At 38.8% G+C, this 23106-nt stretch overlaps 1 protein-coding gene across 1 annotated transcript in view; it reads left to right on the top strand.

Annotated features, from left to right (window-relative positions):
• Positions 1–23106, top strand: part of GUCY2F (guanylate cyclase 2F, retinal) — a 92697-nt gene that overhangs the window by 37306 nt on the left and 32285 nt on the right. The window contains exons 6-9 of the mRNA XM_061137103.1: positions 383–514; positions 7190–7279; positions 18327–18503; positions 21062–21218. Of these exons, the coding sequence (XP_060993086.1) occupies positions 383–514; positions 7190–7279; positions 18327–18503; positions 21062–21218 (556 nt within the window). The remainder of the gene's footprint in view (positions 1–382; positions 515–7189; positions 7280–18326; positions 18504–21061; positions 21219–23106) is intronic.

The raw sequence follows: 23106 nt of genomic DNA, 5'->3' as shown, positions 1-23106 counted from the left end.
TCTGTGCTTGATTTTTTCAAAACATTAGATTTTCCTCTTTTTCTCATTTTTGTTTGTAAATGAGGGTCCCACACTGAATTATGACTGGTGTTCTTTCTTGTCCCCCAGAATCACTCTAACTTCTCTAGGAGATGGAAATATCTGGAAATCTCTGCCTTTCTTTTATGGCATATGGAGGTGAAGCAAAGAACCAATTCTAGCATTAAAAAATGCTGGCAATAGGAAAAATGAATAAATGTCATGTTTATAGAGCTCAGCTCAGAAAGTTACTTTCTTAGGAATAAAAAAAGAAAAAAATACCAGATAAACATAGTACCTATATCATAACTCTGTGCTCTGTCCTTAATCATTTTGTTCATAAACTTTCTTAATCCTTTCACAGAGAGGAAGTCGCGCCAGTGTAAGTTTCCAGATCATGTCAGAGGTCCAGAGTGGAAGGTCCCCAAGACTCTCCTTTTCTTCAGGGAGTCTAACTCCAGCTACCTGTGAAAACTCCAACATAGCGATTTATGAGGTAGGATATCCAACAGCTATCTAATCTGCTGCCTTCTTGGGTTTTAAAACGAGGCAGTGACTTAGAACTTGCTTAGTCTTTGTGCAAGAATGTTGAGGCTTTGGTAAGTCTTTCCTTTTGGTAAGTTTTTGTCCACTATCCCCTTACAGACTCATTCAGCTGACCATTTTCCTCGGCAACTAATCTACTTAACTTACAACTTCACTGATCTTTCCACACTGTTTATTTACTATGAATGTGGAAAAAAGTCTGTGAGACTCAGACTTAACACTTAACCATGTCACTCATTCCAGAAGACATAGGTATAATGATAGAAGAAATGATTTCCTGGTGAACTGTTTGTGATGTGTTGTCTAGAGATATGCTTTATATAGAGTAAGGATTGGGACAAGCTCTTCTCTTCATATTATGGTTCTTCTTCCTATACCTGTTATTCTCTGATATTATGGAAATCTTTTAAAAATTATTCATTTCTTTTCTCAGTCTGTACTGATTCATGGAGTAACAGGTTACTTTCTGCTGTCTAAAATAGAAATCCTTTTTATTTCACTTACATTTCTGTCTTTCAAGCTTTAAAAGACTACGTCCAACCCCTTGATCTAAAATACTGGCATTTGGTGACCAGAATAAATCTTGCATTGGTTGGAGAGATGAACTGTTTTTTTCTCAACAGGAAAGAGTTAAAGTGAAAGTTGCTCAGTTGTGTCTGACTCTTTGCCACCCCATGGACTGTATTCTCTAGGCCAGAATACTGGAGTGGGTAACCTTTCCCTTCTCCAGGGGATTTCCCAACCCAGGGATCGAACCCAGGTCTCCATCATTGCAGGCGGGTTCTTTATCAGCTGAGCCACAAGGGAAGCCCAAGAACACTTGAGTGAGTAGCCTATCCTTTCTCCAGGGGATCTTCCCCACCCAGGAATTGAACTGGGGTCAATTGCAATGTAGCAGGTGGATTTTTTTTTTTACCAACTAAGCTATCAGGGAAACCCAGGAAAGAGTTAAGCAGTGGATAAAAGGGAAACCAGACTGCCTTTCTGTCTCTCCAAAGTGAGGCCTTTCCAGTGTGGTTTCCTTGTTTTGTTTGAAGACACTCCCCAAAGCAGCAAACGCTCGCAACTTTAATAGTAACTACAAAGAAAGTCCAAAACAAGTCAGAATGAATTTTTAGGTTCTCCATCATTGGATTATGGAGCTGAATGCTCTCATCCATTTGATAAATAATTTATAGCTACTTAAAACACCAAGGTTAGTATGGTATATCATTGCTCAGTTTACAGGAAGTGTGTTGACTTTAAATTTGGAGCAGGAAACCTCTGGATCTTGCCTTGAACTTAATTTAATCAAAGGGGAGATCTGATTCAAATGTAAACTTGAGTTATTGGGGAATTGAAAATTCTACACTCTCAAAGACCAAAGATAAGGTAATCTCAAGATAATCTTTTGAACGTCAAATGGAATGAGGCTGCTGGCTTTACAGATGTATTGATGCCTCTGATTCTGAAGTAAATCTCAACACCTAAGGCAGTCTCTTGTTTTTTCATCTGTAAATTGAGGGGTTGAACTAAATTCTTAGTCTTGGCTGCCCATCAGAATCTCTGTGTGTGCATGTGCTCAGTTGCTCAGTCGTGTCTGACTCTTTGCGACCCCATGAACTGTAGCCCACCAGGCTCCTCTGTCCATGGGATTCTTCAGGCAGGAATACTGGAGTGGGTTTCCATCTCCTTCTCCAGGGGATCTTTCAGACCCAGGGATGGAACCTGTGTGTCTTATGTCTCCTGCATTGGCAGGCAGGTTCTTTACCTCTAGTACCACCTGGGAAGCCCTGTGGGAAACAAAAAAATATCTATGAGGCTCCACCCCTGGTAACTCTGGTTCAGTTGGTTTGGGGTGGGCCCAGGCAGTGTTATTTTTTTTTTAAGTTCCCCTATGTGTGTAGCCAGGGTTGAGAATTGCTGAACTGAGAGAACTCTGGGGCCTCTTTGGGCTCAAATGTTCTATGATTCTCTGATTCTGCAGAAGAGTTTATGTGTTAAATTGTGGTATGTTTTATTTGGTGGAGCTGAAAGGTTGTAGTATAGAATGAAGAAGGAGAAAAAAATAAACATCTGTATGTAATTGGCCTTTAAGAATCTGTCAGATATTTCCTCATTTTGGAAGGAGGCAGACAGTTGAGTTAGTTGCCATAATGATTGTTGTTGGTCATTCAGATCATGGGTATTTCTGAACCGCATAGTCCATAGGGGAAGTTTATCTGCACAAAAGGAGGGTATTAGCGAGAATAATACCACACAACGAGGTCAGCATGCAAAGAAAGACAGCTGAAGCTAGAAAACTGTCTAGCTAGAGTTGAGGAGGACTTTGGGAAAGAGCAGAAGTCAATCAAATCAACAGACCAAACAAAGAGGTTCAGTATGCCTTCTGAAACAGCCCTCTATTAGGCGTGTTTTAAAGAAGATTCATTATCTAGTTTCTGTTTAAAGAGAATTTTCATAAGATTTTTATTGGAAGATATGGAAGCTCCAGACAATGTGCCTGGAGTAGCAGATACCTAGTAACAAAGGACAGGCTTCTCTAGGACATGCCTTTCTAGTCATTGTAATACACTGACACAGATTCATACTTTGATGGGTCACACGGGTGCATATCCTCTGGAATTGTACAGGAAACTCAGCCCTTATCTCAGAGATACACTCAGAGATGCAACAGGAAAGCTAGCTGAGCAGGCTGCTTGGGAGAAAGAGCTGTGACCAGCAGATGCAAAGGGACCATGTCAGGATCTGTTCTAATAGCCACTGTATAGGGAAGAAGGGTGAGGCGAGCAGTTGTGCCGCCCTGACACACTCAGAGAGAACCCATTGAGCTGTTCCTCCTCTTCATTCTCTGACTCCTTCTGCCTCTTCACATCCCCCTGTGTTTTTCTCTTAGTCCCATTTCTGTCTCTCCCTCACACATCGTCCACATCCATCTCTCTTTCCCAGAACCTTTTTTTCTATCTTCTAGATCCCATGTAGCTCTCTCTCTCCACCCCTTTCCTTTCCACAGCCATCTTCTCTCTCTCACCACAGAATCGGATCATCAAAGCTGAAAAGGAGCTTAGAAATCATCTAAGTGGCCCAGCTCTATTGGTGTGGAAACTGAGACTCAGACCAATGAAGTGACTGCCCTAAGCATGAGTGCCTGCATGCTAAGTCACTTCAGCTGTGTCCGACTCTTTGCAACCCCATGGTCTGTAGCCTGCCAGGCTCCTTTATCCATGGGATTCTCCAGGAAAGAATACTGGAGCGGGTTGCCATGCCCTCCTCCAGAGGACCTTCCTGACCCAGTGATTGAACCCACATCTCTTATGTCTCCTGCATTGGTAGGCGGGTTCTTTACCACTAGCACCACCTGGGAAGCCCAGCTACCCTAAGACCACCCTTGAATTTGAGAAAAAGCCAGGTGTAGAACCTAATTCTCTTGGCTCTTAGTTAATACAACATGGCCTTAGCGCAAAATTTATGGACTTTAAAAACTTCAGTGGATAGAGTTTGATGTTTCTTCCTCTTAATTCAAAAATGAATGATGAGTGAAATATTGATATTTTATCATTCTTTCTCTTAACAAAACAAAACAAATGGTGCATGTGTGGCAAAAATAAAACCTGCCCATATCCTCCCTTTTCTTCATTATTAATAAAGTAGGACACACACAGACTCAATACAATTTTGCTTATAAAGTTCATGAGAAGTATTTAAATCTTAAAACAAACACACAAAGCCCCCAAACTAAAGAAAGCCCATGGGAAGAAAGAGCAACAAAGTGGGAGATGGAAGACCTTGCTTCTGTTACTACCTAGCCTTCTGACCTTGGGCCAGTCATTTAATCTCTTCAGGCTTTAATTTCTTTAACTATGAAGCTCTCAAATTTGGTGATTTGGCAGGAAAAAAAGCTCTGCTTAACTACTTATTAAAAGTTAATAAGCAAGGGAGACAGCTAACCCATGTCTGTAATAGGGCTGATTCCAGGAAGAAGGTAATAGGCACTGGCTATAGGCAGAGTCAGGGCTGCCAGTACTGATGTTCAGGTTGTACACTGCACAAGGGGACAGCATCTAAGAGGGTACTATTCACATTGTAGACATATACTAACTAAAGTGAGAGTGGTGCAGGAGTGAGCAGAGAGATTCTGGCCTCCAAGCCTAGTTCTGGAATGAGGTGGTGGGGGCAACTTTCACACGTATCTACATTTATACCAGCATACCTGACTATGCACATACATAGTCACTGGTAAACAAATATGCACCTGACTTTGTGCTACCTTGACAATACCCCTGGAGTTTCTTGAGATTACTTCTTTCTCCTGCCTAATATTTCTATAGACCCGATTTCAGCTTCTCACCAGCACCTCTACAGCCTGACTCCAAACCTGTGAAGAGGCCTTACCTGTCAGGCAGGGTTTGGTGGTACCCAGAGTACTGAAGTTGCTGGGGCAGTGTGTTTTCTGGCATCTGGAGAATGTATGAGTCAATGAAAATGTGGTATATGCATAGATACATACAGCTGGGGCTGCTGCCCAGCATCACCGGGCTTCCACAGGCTGCACAGTAATAAACAGTCTCACACAATTATTATTTTAACTTTGCTAATTAGCACAAAGGAGCCATAGAAGCTAGCCGTGACCATGATCCAAGTAATAGAATTGCAAAGGTGCTGGAAGGCATTAATGACCATCAGTGTATAACCCACACATAACCCACATATGGGCTGAGTTTGTAAATTCCCATTAGAGTTTATTCTTTCAGCTTAAACTTCAGCCTTTGATGCTGGGCAGAGTCCTCTGAAAAGGAGCAGGTAGCTCAGTGGTAAAGAATCCATCTGCCAATGCAGAAGACATGGGTTTGATCCCTGGGCCAGGAAGATCCCCTGAAGGAAGAAATGGCACCCCAGTCCAGTATTCTTATCCTGGAAGATCCCATGGACAGAGGAGCCTGGAGGGCTACAGTCCACGGGGCCGCAGAGTGTTGAACAGAACTGAGCGACTGAGCACAAATGCACAAAATACAAAGTCCTCTGAAGGCTAAAGCTTTGAGCTGTCAGGCCCTCATGACTCTCATGACTAAGTGAGTAAGTGTGGGGGGGGCCTTAGAATGGGCCTTTGTAACCAGTTCCTTTTATTTTTTAAATAAAAGATCATTGTAATTGCAAGCCATAATGGAAACACGATCAACCTAACAATATAAAATAATTGCATACAATTTGGGGGGTTAAGTAGAGTGATGTGGTAAGTGCATACATGCATATGTTTTCATCTGCCCAGCCAGTCTGTGTCTTTTGCCTAACCAGTTCCTTGGTGACTGTGATGTAGCTGGTATGGGGCCACATACGGGGAGTTGCTAGGCAAGAGACCAGGAATTGGTACTTTGACCATTCTAGTGCAGACGGGCGCTGGTCCTAGACTACCTTTCTGAACTTTGTGAGCATGAGCCTGATTGGCATAGTTCTTTTCAGTTGCTGAAGGCCCCTGAAAGCAAGTTCCTAGTTAAAGGGTTTTGAGTTCCTTACTAGAAGATGCCCTCTGACACATAGTAGAGGCAAGTAACTCAGATGCCCGCAGCTCCTGTTATTAGCCTTCGCCTCCGGCTGGTCTCCAGATGCAATGCCACAGCTGGATATATTCCTTAATAAGAGAGTGGCTACACTCTCTTATTCTTGGAATTTGACTGTATAGAGCTCTCTGCTTTATTATCTCTACTTGATGACAAATTGGTGCAGCCTGAAATGGAATCTTCAGGCTATAGGTAATAGATGTGAAAGCACTTGGAAGAAGAGAGAGTGCTGTGCAAATGTCAGGCATTATTATTATTACAGAGAAAAAGGTATCTATATAAGTATTGCTTTTTTCAAATTTGGGTTGGACAGAAACTAAATAGGGCTTGGTGACTGATGAATCCTTGAGGCTGTGCATGTAGGAGAAAATTATCTAGCAGGCACCGGTGTTAAAGCGAAGACAATAAAATAATTGTTGTTTTTGACTTGACAGGCAGCCTTAGAAAATCACTGTTTTGTGCTTAAAAAGTCAGAAATAGACTTCTGAAAAAGTCTAGATTACTCATATTACTGTGGTCGTACACTTGTACATCCAAATGAAAAATGTTTAATTGGTGTTGAAGCCAATTGGTTTATGATTAAAGCATAAAAGGCCCCCAAATGGCCTGTCCCATGAGAGAAAAATGGATCAAGGTAAATGCAGGCAACATTTGCTGCACTGCATCTCCTGCCCTACTTCTCTCACCGCAGACGCCTCAAGGCAGTCAGAATTGCAACCACTAACCATCACCATTAATCGCAGGAAACCTGGTGCTACATCACTTAGCTATGAATGAGTGAAATGACCCAGCACTTTCTGCAGTGAGTTCAGGTAGTCGTTATAGAGATCAGTATCATTCCTTTTCTGGGGTCTGCATTCCTGCAATTGTTTCCCTGTCTTTAGTGAATTGGAATTTTAAACTCTAATTCCTCTGTATGACATCCTTTTTAGCTTGGAATACAGAATATCCATGGGGTGGAGGGTGAGAAAGAGGAACAGAGCTTGTGTGTGTTGATGGTCTAACTATAAACTCTTCATGTGGAAGGGAAGAGTTGCTCTAAAGCTGTTGGCAACTAAGGCTCCTCAACACTCTTTACCTTTTCTTTCTAGGGTGATTGGGTATGGCTGAAAAAATTCCCCTCTGGAAATTTTGGAGACATTAAATCCATCGAATCAAGTGCAAGTGACATATTTGAAATGGTATGAGAAACTCTCTCTCATATTATTAAATATCATAATATTAAATATGTTTAATATTCCCACTGAAACCAATAATTTCTCCAAAGTAACAAATACCAACTGTTAGGAAGATCTTTTAACAAATCAGTACAGGGAAACTACAGGGAGGTGACTGACTTGTTATGACTATATGATGGAATGGCAGAACTATAGACTCCGGAATCAAAAAGACATGAAGGATTCAATCCCAGCTCTGCATTTAAGAGGTGTATTAACTTGAGCAAATCACCTAAACTCTGAGCTTTACTTTCCTTAGTTGTGAAAGGAGTATATTAATGTCTGCTTCCCAGGGTTAAGATAATACATATATAGCGTCTTGCACATTTCCTGACATATAGCTTCTTTGTAAAATGGTAGCTACTATGATTATTATTAAGTACATATCCCGTAATCTTTCATATTCTATAGCTGCTATACCTAGAAAAGTCATCTGGTAATTTCTATTTATATAAGACAAATGGTGACTTCCCAATCCCACCAATTATATTCAAAAAGTCCTTGGATGGGTTGTTTAAGGAAGCAGCCTATAGATGAGGCAGAGATGATGATGCTCCCTCTCAAACCATTTAAGATCAACTCCTTGAACTTTGAGTTCATAAAAGATTTGTGGAGACTGTCTGGTTCCTTCAGACTCATGAAAATGGGATTTCTAGAAGATAATGATGGATTCCTTCACATTTCTGAATCAGGCAAGTTCAAATCAATCCAATAGGTTTGAATGAGGCACATGCTATATTCAGAACTAGTGAGAAAACAAAGGAAATGGGGACATGGAAGAGGTGTGGCCTATGGGAGACCAGCTGTGACCCATGGATCCCAATGAGATGTTATGATTTGGTATTTCCTTTACATGTAGTTGTTTTTTTAAAAAATTATTTATTCATTTTTCACTGTGCTGGGTCTTTGTTGCTGCTTGGGCTTTTCTCTAGTTGTGACAAGTAGGGGCTACTCTCTAGTTGCAGTGCTCAGACTTCTCATTACAGTGGCTTCTCCTGTCATGGAGCATGGACTCTAGGGTATGTGGGCTTCAGTAGTTGTGGCTTGTGGGCTCTACAACACAGACTCAATAGTTGTGGTGTATGGGCTTAATTGCTCCTCAGCATGTGGGATCTTCTGAGATCAGGGATCAAAACTGTGTCTCCTGCATTGGCAGGTGGATTCTTTACCACTGAGCCACCAGGGAAGCCCTGCATGTGGTTTTGATGCCTGGAGCTGAAGGAAAAATAATGAGGAGGAATCCAGAAGGGAGACCAAGATCAGAGCTAGAATGGGTAGTTCCACACTGGTTTGATGATCTAGAATGCCAAACAAAGAGCTAGATCCAAAGTATGGAGCCAAAATGGCCAGACCTAGGGGAACTAAGAAGCTAGAAGTATGGAAATAAGAAGGCCCAAGGTAGAGTGCATTCATGATATCTTTTTCTGGGTAATTTAAAATTTTGATATAATTTCAAGCTTACAGAGAAGCTACAAAAATAATTCAAGGAACTCCTGTATATCCTACCCAGGTTCAACAATTGTTTACATTTTGCCTAGTGCTTTTCATTCTTTGTTTATAAATTTATGTACAGTTGGCCTTCAGAATCCACAGGTTCCACTACCCCAATTTAACCAACCTTGAATTGGTTGAATATGCAGGTGTAAAACCCAAGGAAATGGAGGGCCCACTATACTATTTTATATAAGGGACTTGAATATCCATGGGTTTTGGTATCCTCACAGGTCCCGGAATCAATCCCCAGAGGATACCAAGGAATGACTATATATTCTTTTTTTCTGAACCATTTCAGTGTGAGGTGTAGACACCATACCTTTTTACCTCTAAATACGTCAGTGTTTATTTCCTAAAAACAAAGACATTCTTGTGTGGATGTGCATGATATTAATTTTGATTACTTGGTTTAGGTGGTGTCTACCAGATTTTGCCAATGTAAGGCTACTGTTATTTTTCTTTATTGTAATTAATACTTTGAGTCTGTATAAATATCCTGTTTTTCATCAAATTTGTACTACTAATTCCATTAATGACCCTCTAACTCTAGCATTCTTTCTATGTTTATTTGTTGGGATTGTACAGTAAGAAAGAGCCTTACCTTCTTTACCATTTATTCATACATTTATATAAGTGGTTTTAGTTTCATTCAATCTATCTGTATATCTATTTATCTATGTATATGTCTATGTATCTATCATATCTAATAACCTCCCGTTATAAATGAATGCCACAGAGTTTATTCTATTCTTTTCCTTTTCACACTTGTAACTCCTTTCTCCACCAGTTAGAAAACTGGCTCCCATTTATCCTTATGACATCTTTTTGTGCCCCCTTACTAACTTGTGTTGCCATGTCAGGTGCAGATACTAACTCAGTCCTGGGGTGTAGGATAGTTTTTCAGAATTTACCTTGTAAAAAGTCTTAATTCCTTTCTAGTACTTCTATGTGGAGAAGGAAATGGCAACCCACTCCACTATTCTTGCCTGGAGAATCCCAGGGACGGAGGAGCCTGGTGGGCTGCCGTCTATGGGTTCACATGCATGCATTGGAGGAGGAAATGGGAACCCACTCCAGTATTCTTGCCTGGAGAATCTCAGGGATGGAGGAGCCTGGTGAGCTGCCGTCTATGGGGTCGCACAGAGTCGGACACGACTGAAGTGACTTAGCAGCAGCAGCAGTACTTCTATGAAGCAGGAAGGTGATCTGACGATGCTATCACTGTGAGTCCAACACTGCTTTGACTACTTCTGTGCTTTCATGACCTTGAAATGTTGAGGTCTGGGTACCAGGGGCCAGACTGAAAAACACATCTTGGTGAGCCAGCTACAGAAGGGAGTCCTGTACAGTCAGATTGATGTTCCTGAAAGAGAAGCAGCTGGAGTCAGAAGCCAAAGGACTGATGACTTCCAACATCTTTTAGCGTCCCAACTTCTGCAAAGGTGTATGTAGGTAAATCAAGCTCTGTCTGTCTCAGCCTCATGTTCTTTCCCATCGTGTGGAACTGAGCAGCATACTCCCTGTATCATCTAATACCTTGGCTACTTAGTTCCTTGCCATGTAATCTCTGATCATCTCTTCCATTTCACTTTAGCCACCCACTGCTCTCATTATACCTTGGGCTTTGTTCTTATCTATAATTGCTACTGAAAATGCTTTACTTCCAAAATCACAGATTCAAACATCACACTCTCTGACTATAGCCTTCTCTTCTTTGAACTGTACCTATACTTTCATTGGGTCTTCCAGACCTCTACTGTCTCCCACCCCATAAGCCCTTCTTTCATCTTCTTTCAGGTCCACCTTAGATTACATAATTGATCATTTGAAAACATTATTTCTGTCTTTTTGGTCAGGTAAATTTATAAAACTCACATTCTGGATGACCCTAACTCTTAACTTTCTTTGTGCCTGCACTTGAACAACCAAGCGTTATGGCAGAAAGTCATGCAAAGTATATTGTTTCCACTATAAATTCATGTCTCTCATCTTAGAATGTACCTTAGCATTGTCTTTTAAGTCCATTACAGTACTTCATTGGTTTCTACAATCCATTTTTCAAAGCTTCTCCATTTTTCTTAAACCTCCTATGTTCTTCTCTTCCTTCATTTTTACTGTTATCATCCTGGTCCAAGCCCCCATCATCACCCACTAGAGCTACTGCTACTGTCTTTCTTTTTAAAGAGAGAATTTTTGGGGAACAGTTTTAGGTTCACAACAAAACTGAGCAGAGTAGAGAGAGTTTCCATCACCCCCTGCCCCCACTCATGCACACAGCCTGCCACACTATTCAACATCCTGAACCAGAATGGTACATTTATTATAACCCATGAGCATGCATTGACACATCATTATCATTCCAAGTCCATAGCTTACATTAGGGTTCATATAAGGTAGTATATCCTATGAGTTTTGACAAATGCATAATGACATATCTACCATTATATTGACAGTAACATATAGGATAGTTTCAGTGCCCTAAAAATCCTCTATGTTCTGTCTATTCACATCTTTCTCCCCCTAACCACTGGCAACCACTGGCAGTTTTTTTTTTAATGCTACGCACATCCATTTTCACCATTGGTGAAATCTTTTCTCCATACTGCAGTCTGAATCAAAATCAAACCTGATTTTGTCAGTTCTCTGCTTAAATCTCTTTAAATATATTCCTATTGTTCTTTTTGTGTGGAGATTTTAAATTACAGATTCACTTTCTTGAATAGATATTAGACTATTCAATAAACTTTCTATTTCTTCCCGTACCTGTTTTAGTAAGTTACAGCTTACAAGGAAGCTGTCCATTTCATATATTTTATCAAATTTACTGGCATAAAGTTGTATATAATATGTTCATGCAATCTTTTAAATAGTTTTAAGATCTGTAGTGATGCTCCCATTTTCATTTCTGATACTGATAATTTGTATTTTCTCTTTCTTGATCAGTTTTGCTAGATTATCAATTTTATTAATCTTTCTCAGAAATAAACTTGGCTTTGTTGATTTTTCTCTTTTGTATGTCTGCTTTCTATTTCATTGATTTGTATTCTGATTATTTCCTTTAGTTTCTTTGTTTTTAATATGTTGTTTTTTTTCTAGTTTTTTTTGAGCTGGAAGTTTTTATAATTGATTCTTAATTTCTAATACAGTCACTTAAAGCTAGAAATTTCCATTTAAGTACTGTTTCAGCTACATCCTAGATGTGTTTCTTTTTAAAAATGTTTATTATGGAAAATAACAAACACATACAAAGTAAACAGATTAATATAACTAAACTCCATATGCCCGTCACCCAACTTCAACAATTATCAACACTCTACAATTATTATTTCATCTATACCTCCACTCACTTCCCACATCTCTAACTTGGTTATTATTATTGTTGTTGTTATTTTTCAGTTTTGTATCTTTGAGGTAAAATACATACATTGAAATGCTCATATCATAGATATATAATTTTGATGAAGGGATATGTGCATATAATCTAGACTTCTATTATGAAATAGAATAAGGCCCCTGGCCTGTTTATTACATCCTGGGAGCTAAGAATGTGTTTTACATTTTTTAAGGGTTATTTAAAAAAGAAAACAAAGATTGTTGCAACAGAAATCATATATAATCTGCCAAGCCTGAAATATTTACTATATTTACCTTTACAGAAGAAGATCGCTGACCTCTGATATAAAACATTTCTTTTTCTCAAGAAAGTTCCCTTGTGTTCATCAATAAATTATTTCATGCTCCCTCCCACCCCTGCCACACCACAAAGGAAACCACTGTTCTGGGTTTTTGGGTTTTTGGCCTATCTTGAATTAATTTTGCTTATCCTATAACCTTATGTAAGTGGAATCACACAGCATATTGACTGACTCATTCATGTTATAAGTATAAATAGCTTGTTCTCATCATTGCTAAGTAGTAGTCAATTGTATGGATATAACACAATGTATGTATTTTTCCTACTGATGGGCATTTAGGCTGATTCCAATTTGGGCTATTGTGAATAAAACTGATATGAATGTGCTTTTGATAAGTCTTTTTATGGACACATATTTTAATTTCTCTTGGGTGAATACCTAGGAGTGGAATTTCTATGTTAAAATATGTGTGTGTGTGCTAAGTTGCTTGTCATGTCCGACTCTTTCTGACCCCATGGACTGTAGACTGCCAGGCTCCTCTGTCCATGGGATTCTCCAGGCAAGAATAATGGAGTGGGTTGCCGTGTCCTCCTCCAGGGATGTTATAATATAGTACATGTTTAACTTTATAAGGCACTACCAAACCTTTACTATTTTCATTTCCTGCACACAAGTTATGAGAACTCCCTTTATTCTACCTCATCACCAATGTTTCATATTGTTAGTTTTTCTTGTTTTAGTCATAATTGGTTTCTATGGGTATCTCTTGTTTTTCAAAATTTTTATTTTAATTAGATAGAAACAACAAAAATTACCATCTCTAGGTGTTAAGTATATTCACATTATTTTACAACAAATCATCACAGCTTTACATCTTGTAAAACTGAAACTCTGTACCCACTAAACAAAACTTTTCTTTTCCCCACTCACCCTCAATACCTGCTAACCACCAGTCTATGTTCTGTCTCTATGAATATGACTACTTTAGATACTATACAGAAGCAGAATCATACAGTATTTGTGTTTGTGTCACTGGCTTATTTCACTTCCTGTAATGTCTCAGTGTGTTTTGGAAATACATTTTTTTGTTGTTGTTCAGTTGCTAAAGTGTGTCTGACTCTTTGTGACTCCATGAACTGCAGCACACCAGGCTTTCCTGTTCTCCACCATCTCCTGGAGTTTGCTCAAATTCACGTCCATTGAGTCAGTTGGTGATACCATCTAACAGTCTCATCCTCTGCCACCCCCTTCTCCTTTTGCCTTCAGTTTTCCCCAGCATCAGGGTCTTTTCCAACATGCTTTTTATTTAGGTATAATTAGATGGTCTGTACAATGAATTTTGACAATTGCATTTATCTATGTAACCATTCCTCAAAACAAGATACAAAATATTTTCATCACCCCAGAAAATCCCCTGTTTCCCTTATCAGTCATTTTTTTTTTTTACCCCGGAGGCAACAGTTGTTCTGATATCTATCACCATGAATTAGTGTTTTATTTCTGTTTTTGAATTTCATGTAAATGGAATGATAGAGCGTACACTCCTTTTTTCTCTCAACATAGCACATTTTAAGATAAATGCATGTTTTTACATATATCAGTATCAGCTCATTTTTAAAAAATGCTGAGTAGTATTTCATTTTATGAATATATCACAGTTTGTTTATAATTTTCTTGTGGATGAAAATTTGGCTTGTTTCTGGTTTTTTTGGCATTATGATTAAGGCAACCATATATATTTGTTTAATTATATAAAACACATTATGTAAATTTTACCATCTTAACATTTTTTGAATGTACAGTTCGACAGTGTTAAATATACTCAAATTGCTGTGAAACACATCTCTAGAACTTTTTCATCTTGTAAATATAAAACTCTGTTCCCATTATATAGCAACTCACCTTTTCCCCCTCCTTGTATTTCTGGATAGCCATTATTCTACTTTCTGTTTGCATGGATTTGACTACTTTAGACACCTTATATAAGTGGAATAGTATGGTATTTGTCTTTTTGTGACTGATGTATTTCACTTAGCATAATGTTTTCAAGATTCATCCATGTGGTAGTGTATGAATAGTTTTCCTTTTAAAGGCTAGATAATATTCCATTTTATGTTATTCACTCATTTCTTGATGGACATTTGGGTTGCTATGAATATGTATATGCAAATATCTCTTTGAAATCCTCCTTTCAGTTCTTTGTATACATACTGGGGAGTGGAATTTCTGGATCATATTGTAGTTCTAATTTTAATTTTTTGAGTAACCTCCATACTGTTTTCCATAGCAGTTGCACCATTTTACAATCCTACCAACAGTGCACATGAGTTCTAATTTCTCCACATCCTTGCTGACACTTATTATCTATTTTTAAAAAATTTTATAGTAGCCGTCCTAGTGGGTGGGAAATGATACTGCAGTTTAATTTAGATTTGCATTTTTCTGATGATTAGTGTGTTGGGTTGTCTTCTCATAAGCAACTGTAAACATTCTTACACAAGTATTTTTGTGAACATATATTTTCACTTCTCTTGGGTAAATACTTAATAGTCTGAGTCATAGAGTAGATGTAAGTATAACTTACATGAAACATACAAACAGTTCTCCAAATTGGTTATAAAATTTTACTCTCCTGTTAGAAATGTACAGATGTTCCAGTTGCTTTAAATTCTCAGCAACATTTGTCTTTTTGATACAGATTTCTGATACTGCAAAACTTTCCAGTGTGTAGAAAATGTTTTATTATTGTGACTTTAATTTGCATTTTCCTGATAACTAAAGTTATTGAGCACCTTTTCAAGTGCTTATAATTCATTTCTATATCTTCTTTTGTTACTTGTCTTTTTATGTTTTTGCCCATTTTTAAAAAATTGAGAGTTTTGTCTTTTAATTGTTGACATGTAGATATTCTTTTATATATCCTGCTTTTGGTCAGATATATGTTTTACAATATTTTTTCTCAATCTGTGACCTGTTTATTTAATGGTGTCTTTTGATAAGCAAACTTTAATTTTGAGGAAATCTCAATTTATTATTTTATTGTATTTTGTGGCTCAGAAATCTTTGCCTATTCCAAGATTTTAAATATAGAGTTATGATCCATTTTGAATTTGTTTTTGTATATGGACTGAGAGTAGTGGTCACAGTTAATTTTTTTCCATAGAGATGTCCAGTGTTCCAGTAACAATTGTTTACAAAAGGCTTTCCTGTCTCCATTTAATTAACTTTTCAACTTGATGAAAAATTAACTGACTATATATGTGTGGGTATGTTTTTAGACTTTTCTACTCTGTTTCATTAACTCATCAGTGTATCCTACTGCCAATATCACACTATCTTGATTATCATAGCTCTAGAGTAAGTCCTGTAGTTAAGTTGTATAAGCTCTGCAAATTGTTCTTTTGCAAGATTGTTTTTGTTAGAGTAGTTCATTTTAATTTTCAATAAGTTCTTAAATCTACTAGTCTATTACTTTAATAAACCCTTCTGGAATTTTTCATGGGGAGTTATATGAATTTATAAATCAATTTAGGGAAAATGGATATCTTAACAATATTGAGTCTTCCAGTCCATTAATGTGGTACAGGTCTTTGTTTAAGTTTTCTTTAAATCTTCTCACCAATGTTTTGATGCTGTTATACAATATTGAGTAGAAATGGTGAAGGAAGACATTCTTGTCTTACTCTTGACTCTAGAGGGAAAGAATTTAATGTTTTACTGTTGAATTTGATATTACCTGAAGGTTTTTTCACACATGTCCCTTTGACTCTAACTTTTTTTTAATGATGAAGAGGTTTCTTTATATTCTCTGACTGCCTGCAAAAGTTTATCTTTAGATTTTAAGAGTTTGATTATGATGTGTCTAGGTGTAGTTGTTCTCATCTTACTTGACCTCTCTGGTATTTATCACATTTTCCTGAAATTCCTTCCAACATTTATCTCACCTTCCTGAAACTCTTCTTGTGGTGTTCATAATGTTCTAAATAAGCCTTTCTCTTTAGTCTCATTTCTAGGTGTTTATGTGGGATATTCTTCCTTTCCCCATCCTTTAAATGTTGAAATTCTCCCCTTTTCTTTTTATTCTATATACTTCCTTGAGTTATTTCATTCACTCCCATTAATTTCATCTACCATTTACATGTTTACAATTCCCAGGTCTGTTTATCCAGAATACACTTTTCTCCTGAGCTTCAAACTCTGATTATCTCCAACCGTCTTTGAAATATTTCCAACTTGATGTTCCACAGGCCCTTTATTCTTAACATGTCTCAAACTGAATTAATCAGTCTTCCTCATCACCCAAAATTTGTTTTCCCACTCTCTTAGGTCAGATTCTCTAAAAGCTAAGCCTGAGATGGGAATTCTTGTTCAAATGACTCATTGAAAGAATGCTCTCAAGAGAAAGGGAGTGGAATGCAGAATAAGGCAGTTAAAGGGAGAGGAATGCAGGATAAGGCAGAAGTAAAAGCTCAGCAAGTATGTGATCTCAGCTTGAGACTAGCTTCACTATGAGCCTATGGGAGAAATACTGCCACACAAGTTATACCATGAGTCCCCCTTTGAGGCTTAGGGAGTTGAACTTTTGTACCACTCCCACTCAGTCAATCATTACCTGGGATCTGTGGGTGGGCTCTAACATTTCAAGTAAGATAGCTCCCCTTTGGGTTGGGCTCTAGGACAATTTTCAAGAGAATGGAGCAACTGTGAATGATCAGCTAACATTTACAGCAGTTGGGAGATGCACGGTAAGGTAAAGGGAATATGGGAAGGGGACAACAGAGGATGAGATGGCTGGATGGCATCACCGACTCGATGGACATGAGTTTGGGTAAACTCCGGGAATTGGTGACGGACAGGGAGGCCTGGTGTGCTGCGATTCATGGGGTTGCAAAGAGTCGGACACGACTGAGCAACTGAACTGAGTTCAACTGAACCAACATATTCACTACTAAACCTCCTGAATTCCTTATATTGAGGTATATCACAGCCATCTATCCAGGAATCCAAGAAGAAATCTAGAAGTAATCATGGAGCCCTTTTCTCTCTCATCCCCCATTAAATAGTAATAATAATAGATAACAATTGTTTAGTGCCCATAATATTAATTTTAAACTCTATAGTAGAGTTCTCAAAGCTGCACAGGATGTGGCTCTTGTCTATCTCTCCAGCCTCGTGCCTCATATTCTTTCCCTTACACTGTGTTCTGGCCACCCTAAACCTGTTGTAGTTTCCTCAGCATGACATGCTCTTTCTCTTGGCTGCCCCGCCCCCTGCCACCATGTTACCTTCATGTGGTCAGCTCTTACTTGCCCTTCATGATGGTTAAGACATTACCTCCTCAGGGAGCCTTCTCTGATCTCCAAGGCTAAATTAAACACTTCCCATCTGAGCTCCACCAGCATCCTGCTCTCCCTTCGATAAGAACTCATTTCACATGGAAATGCATCAGTCAGTTTGTTTGTCTATCACCTCTCTTTGAATGTGAGCCCTTTCAGGACATTGATTTCAGTTTGTTTATCTTTGTATCACTAGCATGCAGTCCAATGCCTTGGACATTGTTGGGACACCCTAAATGTTTCTCATGTTAGTGAAAAAAATGAACGAATGCAAAGGCAAAATGTTGTCCAAATTCTAAATATTTCTTCTGAAACAAATTTTATGAACTTTGGCCTGATGTTTATAGAAGCTATTTATTTTAATAGATGCTGCCTAGATAAATATTCACAGAAAGACAATCTATTCCACCTCTTACTGTACTAACTTTTTAGTATTCCTAGGTCACTGAGCTCCACTCTGTCAGAGTCCCTAAAGAAACAGGAAGAAGGCCCCAACTCCAACTGAGACAGAACAGCTGTGACTCTCTTCTCTCCCTCTGTTTCCAGATGAAGGACCTGCGTCATGAGAATATTAACCCTTTGGTGGGCTTCTTCTATGATTCGGGGATGTTTGCCATTGTGACAGAATTCTGTTCCCGAAGGAGCCTGGAAGACATACTGATGAATCAGGATGTGAAACTCGATTGGATGTTTAAATCATCACTCCTGCTGGATCTCATCAAGGTTAATGGAAAGACTGAAAATCCAAGATTTTCCCCATAGATTAGAACTTCAATATTTTGGGATGTTTTATTTTCCTTCGGTCATTTTCCTTGGATCACCCCTCCACCTTCCTTCCCTGTGTTGGCCCCCACCTCTTCTCATAGCACCTTTCTTATTTGTTAACTATTTATATATAATCTGTTATAAGGTCCTGATAAAGAAAAAATTTGTTTGTTCCCCCCACTACCAATTTGAGGGCCAGATTTATCTGTACTTCCTATAGCCATTGGGCTTCTCAGGTGGCTCAGTGGGTAAAGAATCTGTCTCCAGTGCAGGAGACACAAGAGACGTGGGTTTGATCCATGGGTGGAGAGTATCCCCTGGATAAGGGCATGGCAATGCATTTCAGTATTCTTACTGGGAGAACCGGACAGAGGAGCCTGGTAGGTTACAGTCCATGGGGTCACAAAGAGTCAGATATGACTGAAGTGACTGAGCACGCATGGCTATAGCCATTGAGCACTCTTCTCCTTAAGCACTCCTCTTCCATCCCATTTCTCTGCTTTCTGGACGTGGGGATGGGCTCATTCCTGGGCTGTTTAGTTCTGCTTAGCCCCATCTCCTGGCTTTCACCTTCTAAAAGGTGGTTCAGTTTAGAAATAGGTGATAGGTCTTTGCATAGTTCTATGCCATAGTTATAGATGTGGAACTCTATAAGACCAAAAAGACCATTGGTTCTATCAGGCAGCACTTCCATTCTCAGAGGCCAGGACTGTTAACAGTCAGTGGGGTTCACAGATGGGTCCATGTGTGCATGGATTCCAGTGGAATCCATGAAATCCCTGAAATGATATAAAAATTGTGTCTATGTGCACCTGTAGTGAGCTGATCTGGATAATCAATGACTGGTTGAGCTTTCTGTATGTTAATCAGAGTCTTGACCCTTGTATTGTGGCCTAACCCTTTTTAAGGTAGCTTTGTAGACATTATCTCGTTCCAATTTTGCATAAAAGAATTGTGATTAGCCTCCTTTTATGGAGGCTCTGAGAAGCAAAATGAGGTGTTTTTTTTAAATATAGTGTCTACCACACATAGTAGGTGCTCAATAAATATTTATCAACCAGCTGATTTATCAACCAGTGACAGAGCTGATAATATAATTTAAATCTCCTAATTCCTATTCTAATACTTTGTCCACTCACTCCGTATGAGTTAAGGGAGAGTCCTCTAAATGAGTCCTCTGAGGCCCATGATGAATGAAACCCAAGCATCTTGGGAGAAATCTCACCCACTGTTGACTCTGCTTGGAAGTACTGGGGACTACAGAATTTCCAGGGTGCAAGATGTAAAGTGTACAAATACAAAGGAGTATCAAGTTGCAAAATAGAGCCAGATACTGAAAAGGACTCAGCATAAACAATCCTGAGATTACTGCACTAGAATATGGGTGAATTTGTTTTGAATGATTAAAGTCATCTGAAAAAGTCCCGGTACATCACATTTGAATGTCATATAAGATTGCCAAACAAACTGCAGAAGTAAGTAGTATTAGGCTTTCTTTTTCATCATCTATTTTAAATTATAAAGACACATAAAATAATTTGCATGTATTTTATATACTTCTATATTTTATGAAAGTTATATATTTTATATAAATTATGAACATAAAATAATTCTATTTATAAAAATAATGCATTCAATTAAATTTGAAAGTTGAATGATATAAATATATATGGGAAAAGTATTGACAATTACTCAACCCTCTTTCATATCCTCCCTCCAACTTCATCACTGCTAATCACAGTTTGGTGATTAGCCTTGCAATTCATTTTGTGTGTATTTACATACATTATAGATTTTGTTTGCTCTTTAAAATACATACTGTCACATAGTTCTGCAACTTCCTCTTTTTCACTTACTTGGTGACTTAGATATGGCTCCCTATTAGTACATACAGGTTTGTCTTATTATTTTTTTAGCTGTTGCAAAATATTTCATAGTTTGGATGTACCACAATTTGGACATCCCTTCTTGATAGCTATTTATTATATATCCAATTATATAATATAATGCAGAGATGCAAAGAACATTCTTGTGTGTGTCTCCTTGTGTACATGTGCAAGCATTTGGAGAAGTAAAATTCCCAGGTTACAGGGTATATATGCATACTTTCAATTTTGATTACTGTTTCCAAATTACCCACCCAAAAGGCTGTGTCAGTTTCCATTCCTACCAGTAGTGGATGAGAGTTGGGCTAGACCTTGGGGGGAAAATCAGAATCTTCAATTTCTTGGCAATTATATGTGTATAGATCCATCCTGTGTTTGAAATGTCAATAAATCTTGCCATAACATACAGTTCTTTACATCCACAAAATATGATTCTTCTTCAGAGTGTAAAATTTTAGCGCTAAAAGGGACCTAGAAACAATTCTTGTCAAAAGTTTTACTTTGCCTGCATATAAGAGAAAAAAACTGAATTCCAGAACATAGTGGCTGTGAACCATCTCAGAAAGTGGCTCTAAAAGCACAAAACAGTTAAGTAAGTTGCTAAATAAATCTTGTTTGTATCATCTGCAGGGCATGAAGTACTTACACCACAGAGAGTTTGCTCACGGGAGGCTGAAGTCTCGGAACTGTGTGGTGGATGGGCGTTTTGTACTCAAAGTGACAGATTATGGCTTTAATGACATCTTGGAAACGCTAAGACTCTCCCAAGAGGAACCTTCTGTGGAAGGTAAGCAATGTATTGTGCCCTTGTGACGCACACAAGGTACTCCGAAGTTCACAAGAGAGCATGCCTTGGATTAAAGCCTCAGGCTGATTCAACTCCTCACTTTTGTTGAAAATCAGCCTCATTTCCAAGCCAAAGGAGTTGAATGAAATCTGCAGGCCGTAATCTCCACACAGCCCAGCCTTCTGAACAAAGCCAGTGCAATAATGTTGAATTCCTGCTGTGGTAGGATTAGGTTATATTGTGTGGAGACCCCAGGTGTCCCTGGAGGAACTTGCTGAGTGCTAGGCACACAGTAGGTGCTCAATAAATACTTGTCAGATTGAATGGAAGGTAATTTGGTAGTTGGACTCCCACAAAGCCCATTCTGGAATGGGATGTCACTAAAGCCTACTCTCACTGTCTCTGTCTAGAGAGAAGAAGCAAGGAGGGGGCCCCCCAGCAAGTAAATGCTCCATGGGTTGTGTGGGATGGTGTCAGTCAGAACTATGGCCTTCTAGGAAATCAGTAGGCATGGCTGTAATGCCCATATTGTGTTTTTGTCTTCTCTTTGGTGCACCCTTGGCAGCACCAGACAATGCCTGTAGGGGTCACAACAGATCAAAGAAACGGGAGAAATCTGAGACTTCAGGGCTAGGAGGGAATGAACTGATGGAAAGGAGGAAGGAAGAAAGAAAAAGATGTAAGGAGAGAAAATGAATAGGGTTAAATAAATAGCACATTTATTTAGCAGGAAATTAGCACATTAATGTTTTAAGCAGTATTGCAAGGGGGAAGAGGGGAAATAACACAAAAATGAAAAAGCAGACAACCCAAAAGAGACAGAGAGAGATGCAAAATGACAACATATACTCATATTCTTAAAAGAATCTTTGGTGTTAAAACTTTTAAAATTGCTGACTTTATAGGAGAAATGAAGACTGAAGGACACACAGGGACACACGCACAGATAGAGACACAGTCCAGTCATCAGTGACATCATTTTTGGGCTTAATAAAGCCAGTGGAATATGAATCTTTAGGGAGTCATCTGGTCCAGCTCACCCATTTTACAAATGAGATAACTGAGTCTCAAGATTTGCTCAAATTGTGTACCTACTTAGCAGCATCAGTTCAGATCTTCTGAAGACTAGCTCCTATACCCAGCTAAATGAAAACATTTAATAACAATTTCCTCTTTCTCTGACCATCAGTGCTTTAAAGGACTTGAAGCTCTTGGTAATCACAATAGAAACATGTGCTATTGTCTTTCTTTATGTCTCTCTCTGTCTCTGTCTCTTCTTCCCTCTATTTTCTCTGTGGACCTGTTCTTGTTGACAACTGAGTCATATGGTTATTATTTGGCTAATCCCAATTTGAAATCTTGGAGTAGTTGCCCAGTGTTAGGACTAGGATGTTGGGATGACAGCTGCTGAGTGGGAAGTACTTATCTTCCTGTCAAAATTACTCACCTATAAAATAAAACACAATGTCCAGCTTCCTAGAATTCCATTTAACTCACAGGTTGGCAACTTTCAAGCTTAAGAAACTCTAGTTTTAGAGTAAAGACAGGGTACCTGCAGTGGTTTCTTGTTTGTTTTTGTTTTTTTGACATACTGTGTCTGTCTCTTTCCCTGTTTCTCCCTCTTACACTTTCGTTCCATTCTCCAAATTGCAAGGGCAATCTGGATGCTCAATCCATTCTTCACACACCGAAACCAGAGGGAGTTTCCTAAACTGCAAATCTGATCATGTTACAGCTGTGCCAGAACTCGTTGAATGGCTTCCCATTGCTCTTAGGATAAAGTTCAAACTCCTTTACATGGCTTACAAGTCCTTCGTGGTCTGACGTGAGGACCTCTCGTGCTTAACTGCTGTCTCTATATTCCAGCAGTGCTGACCACCTTCCAGTT

This window comes from Dama dama, chromosome X (assembly GCF_033118175.1).
Source record: "Dama dama isolate Ldn47 chromosome X, ASM3311817v1, whole genome shotgun sequence".
NCBI lineage: Eukaryota > Metazoa > Chordata > Mammalia > Artiodactyla > Cervidae > Dama > Dama dama.
This window is presented reverse-complemented; position numbering and strand designations above follow the sequence as displayed.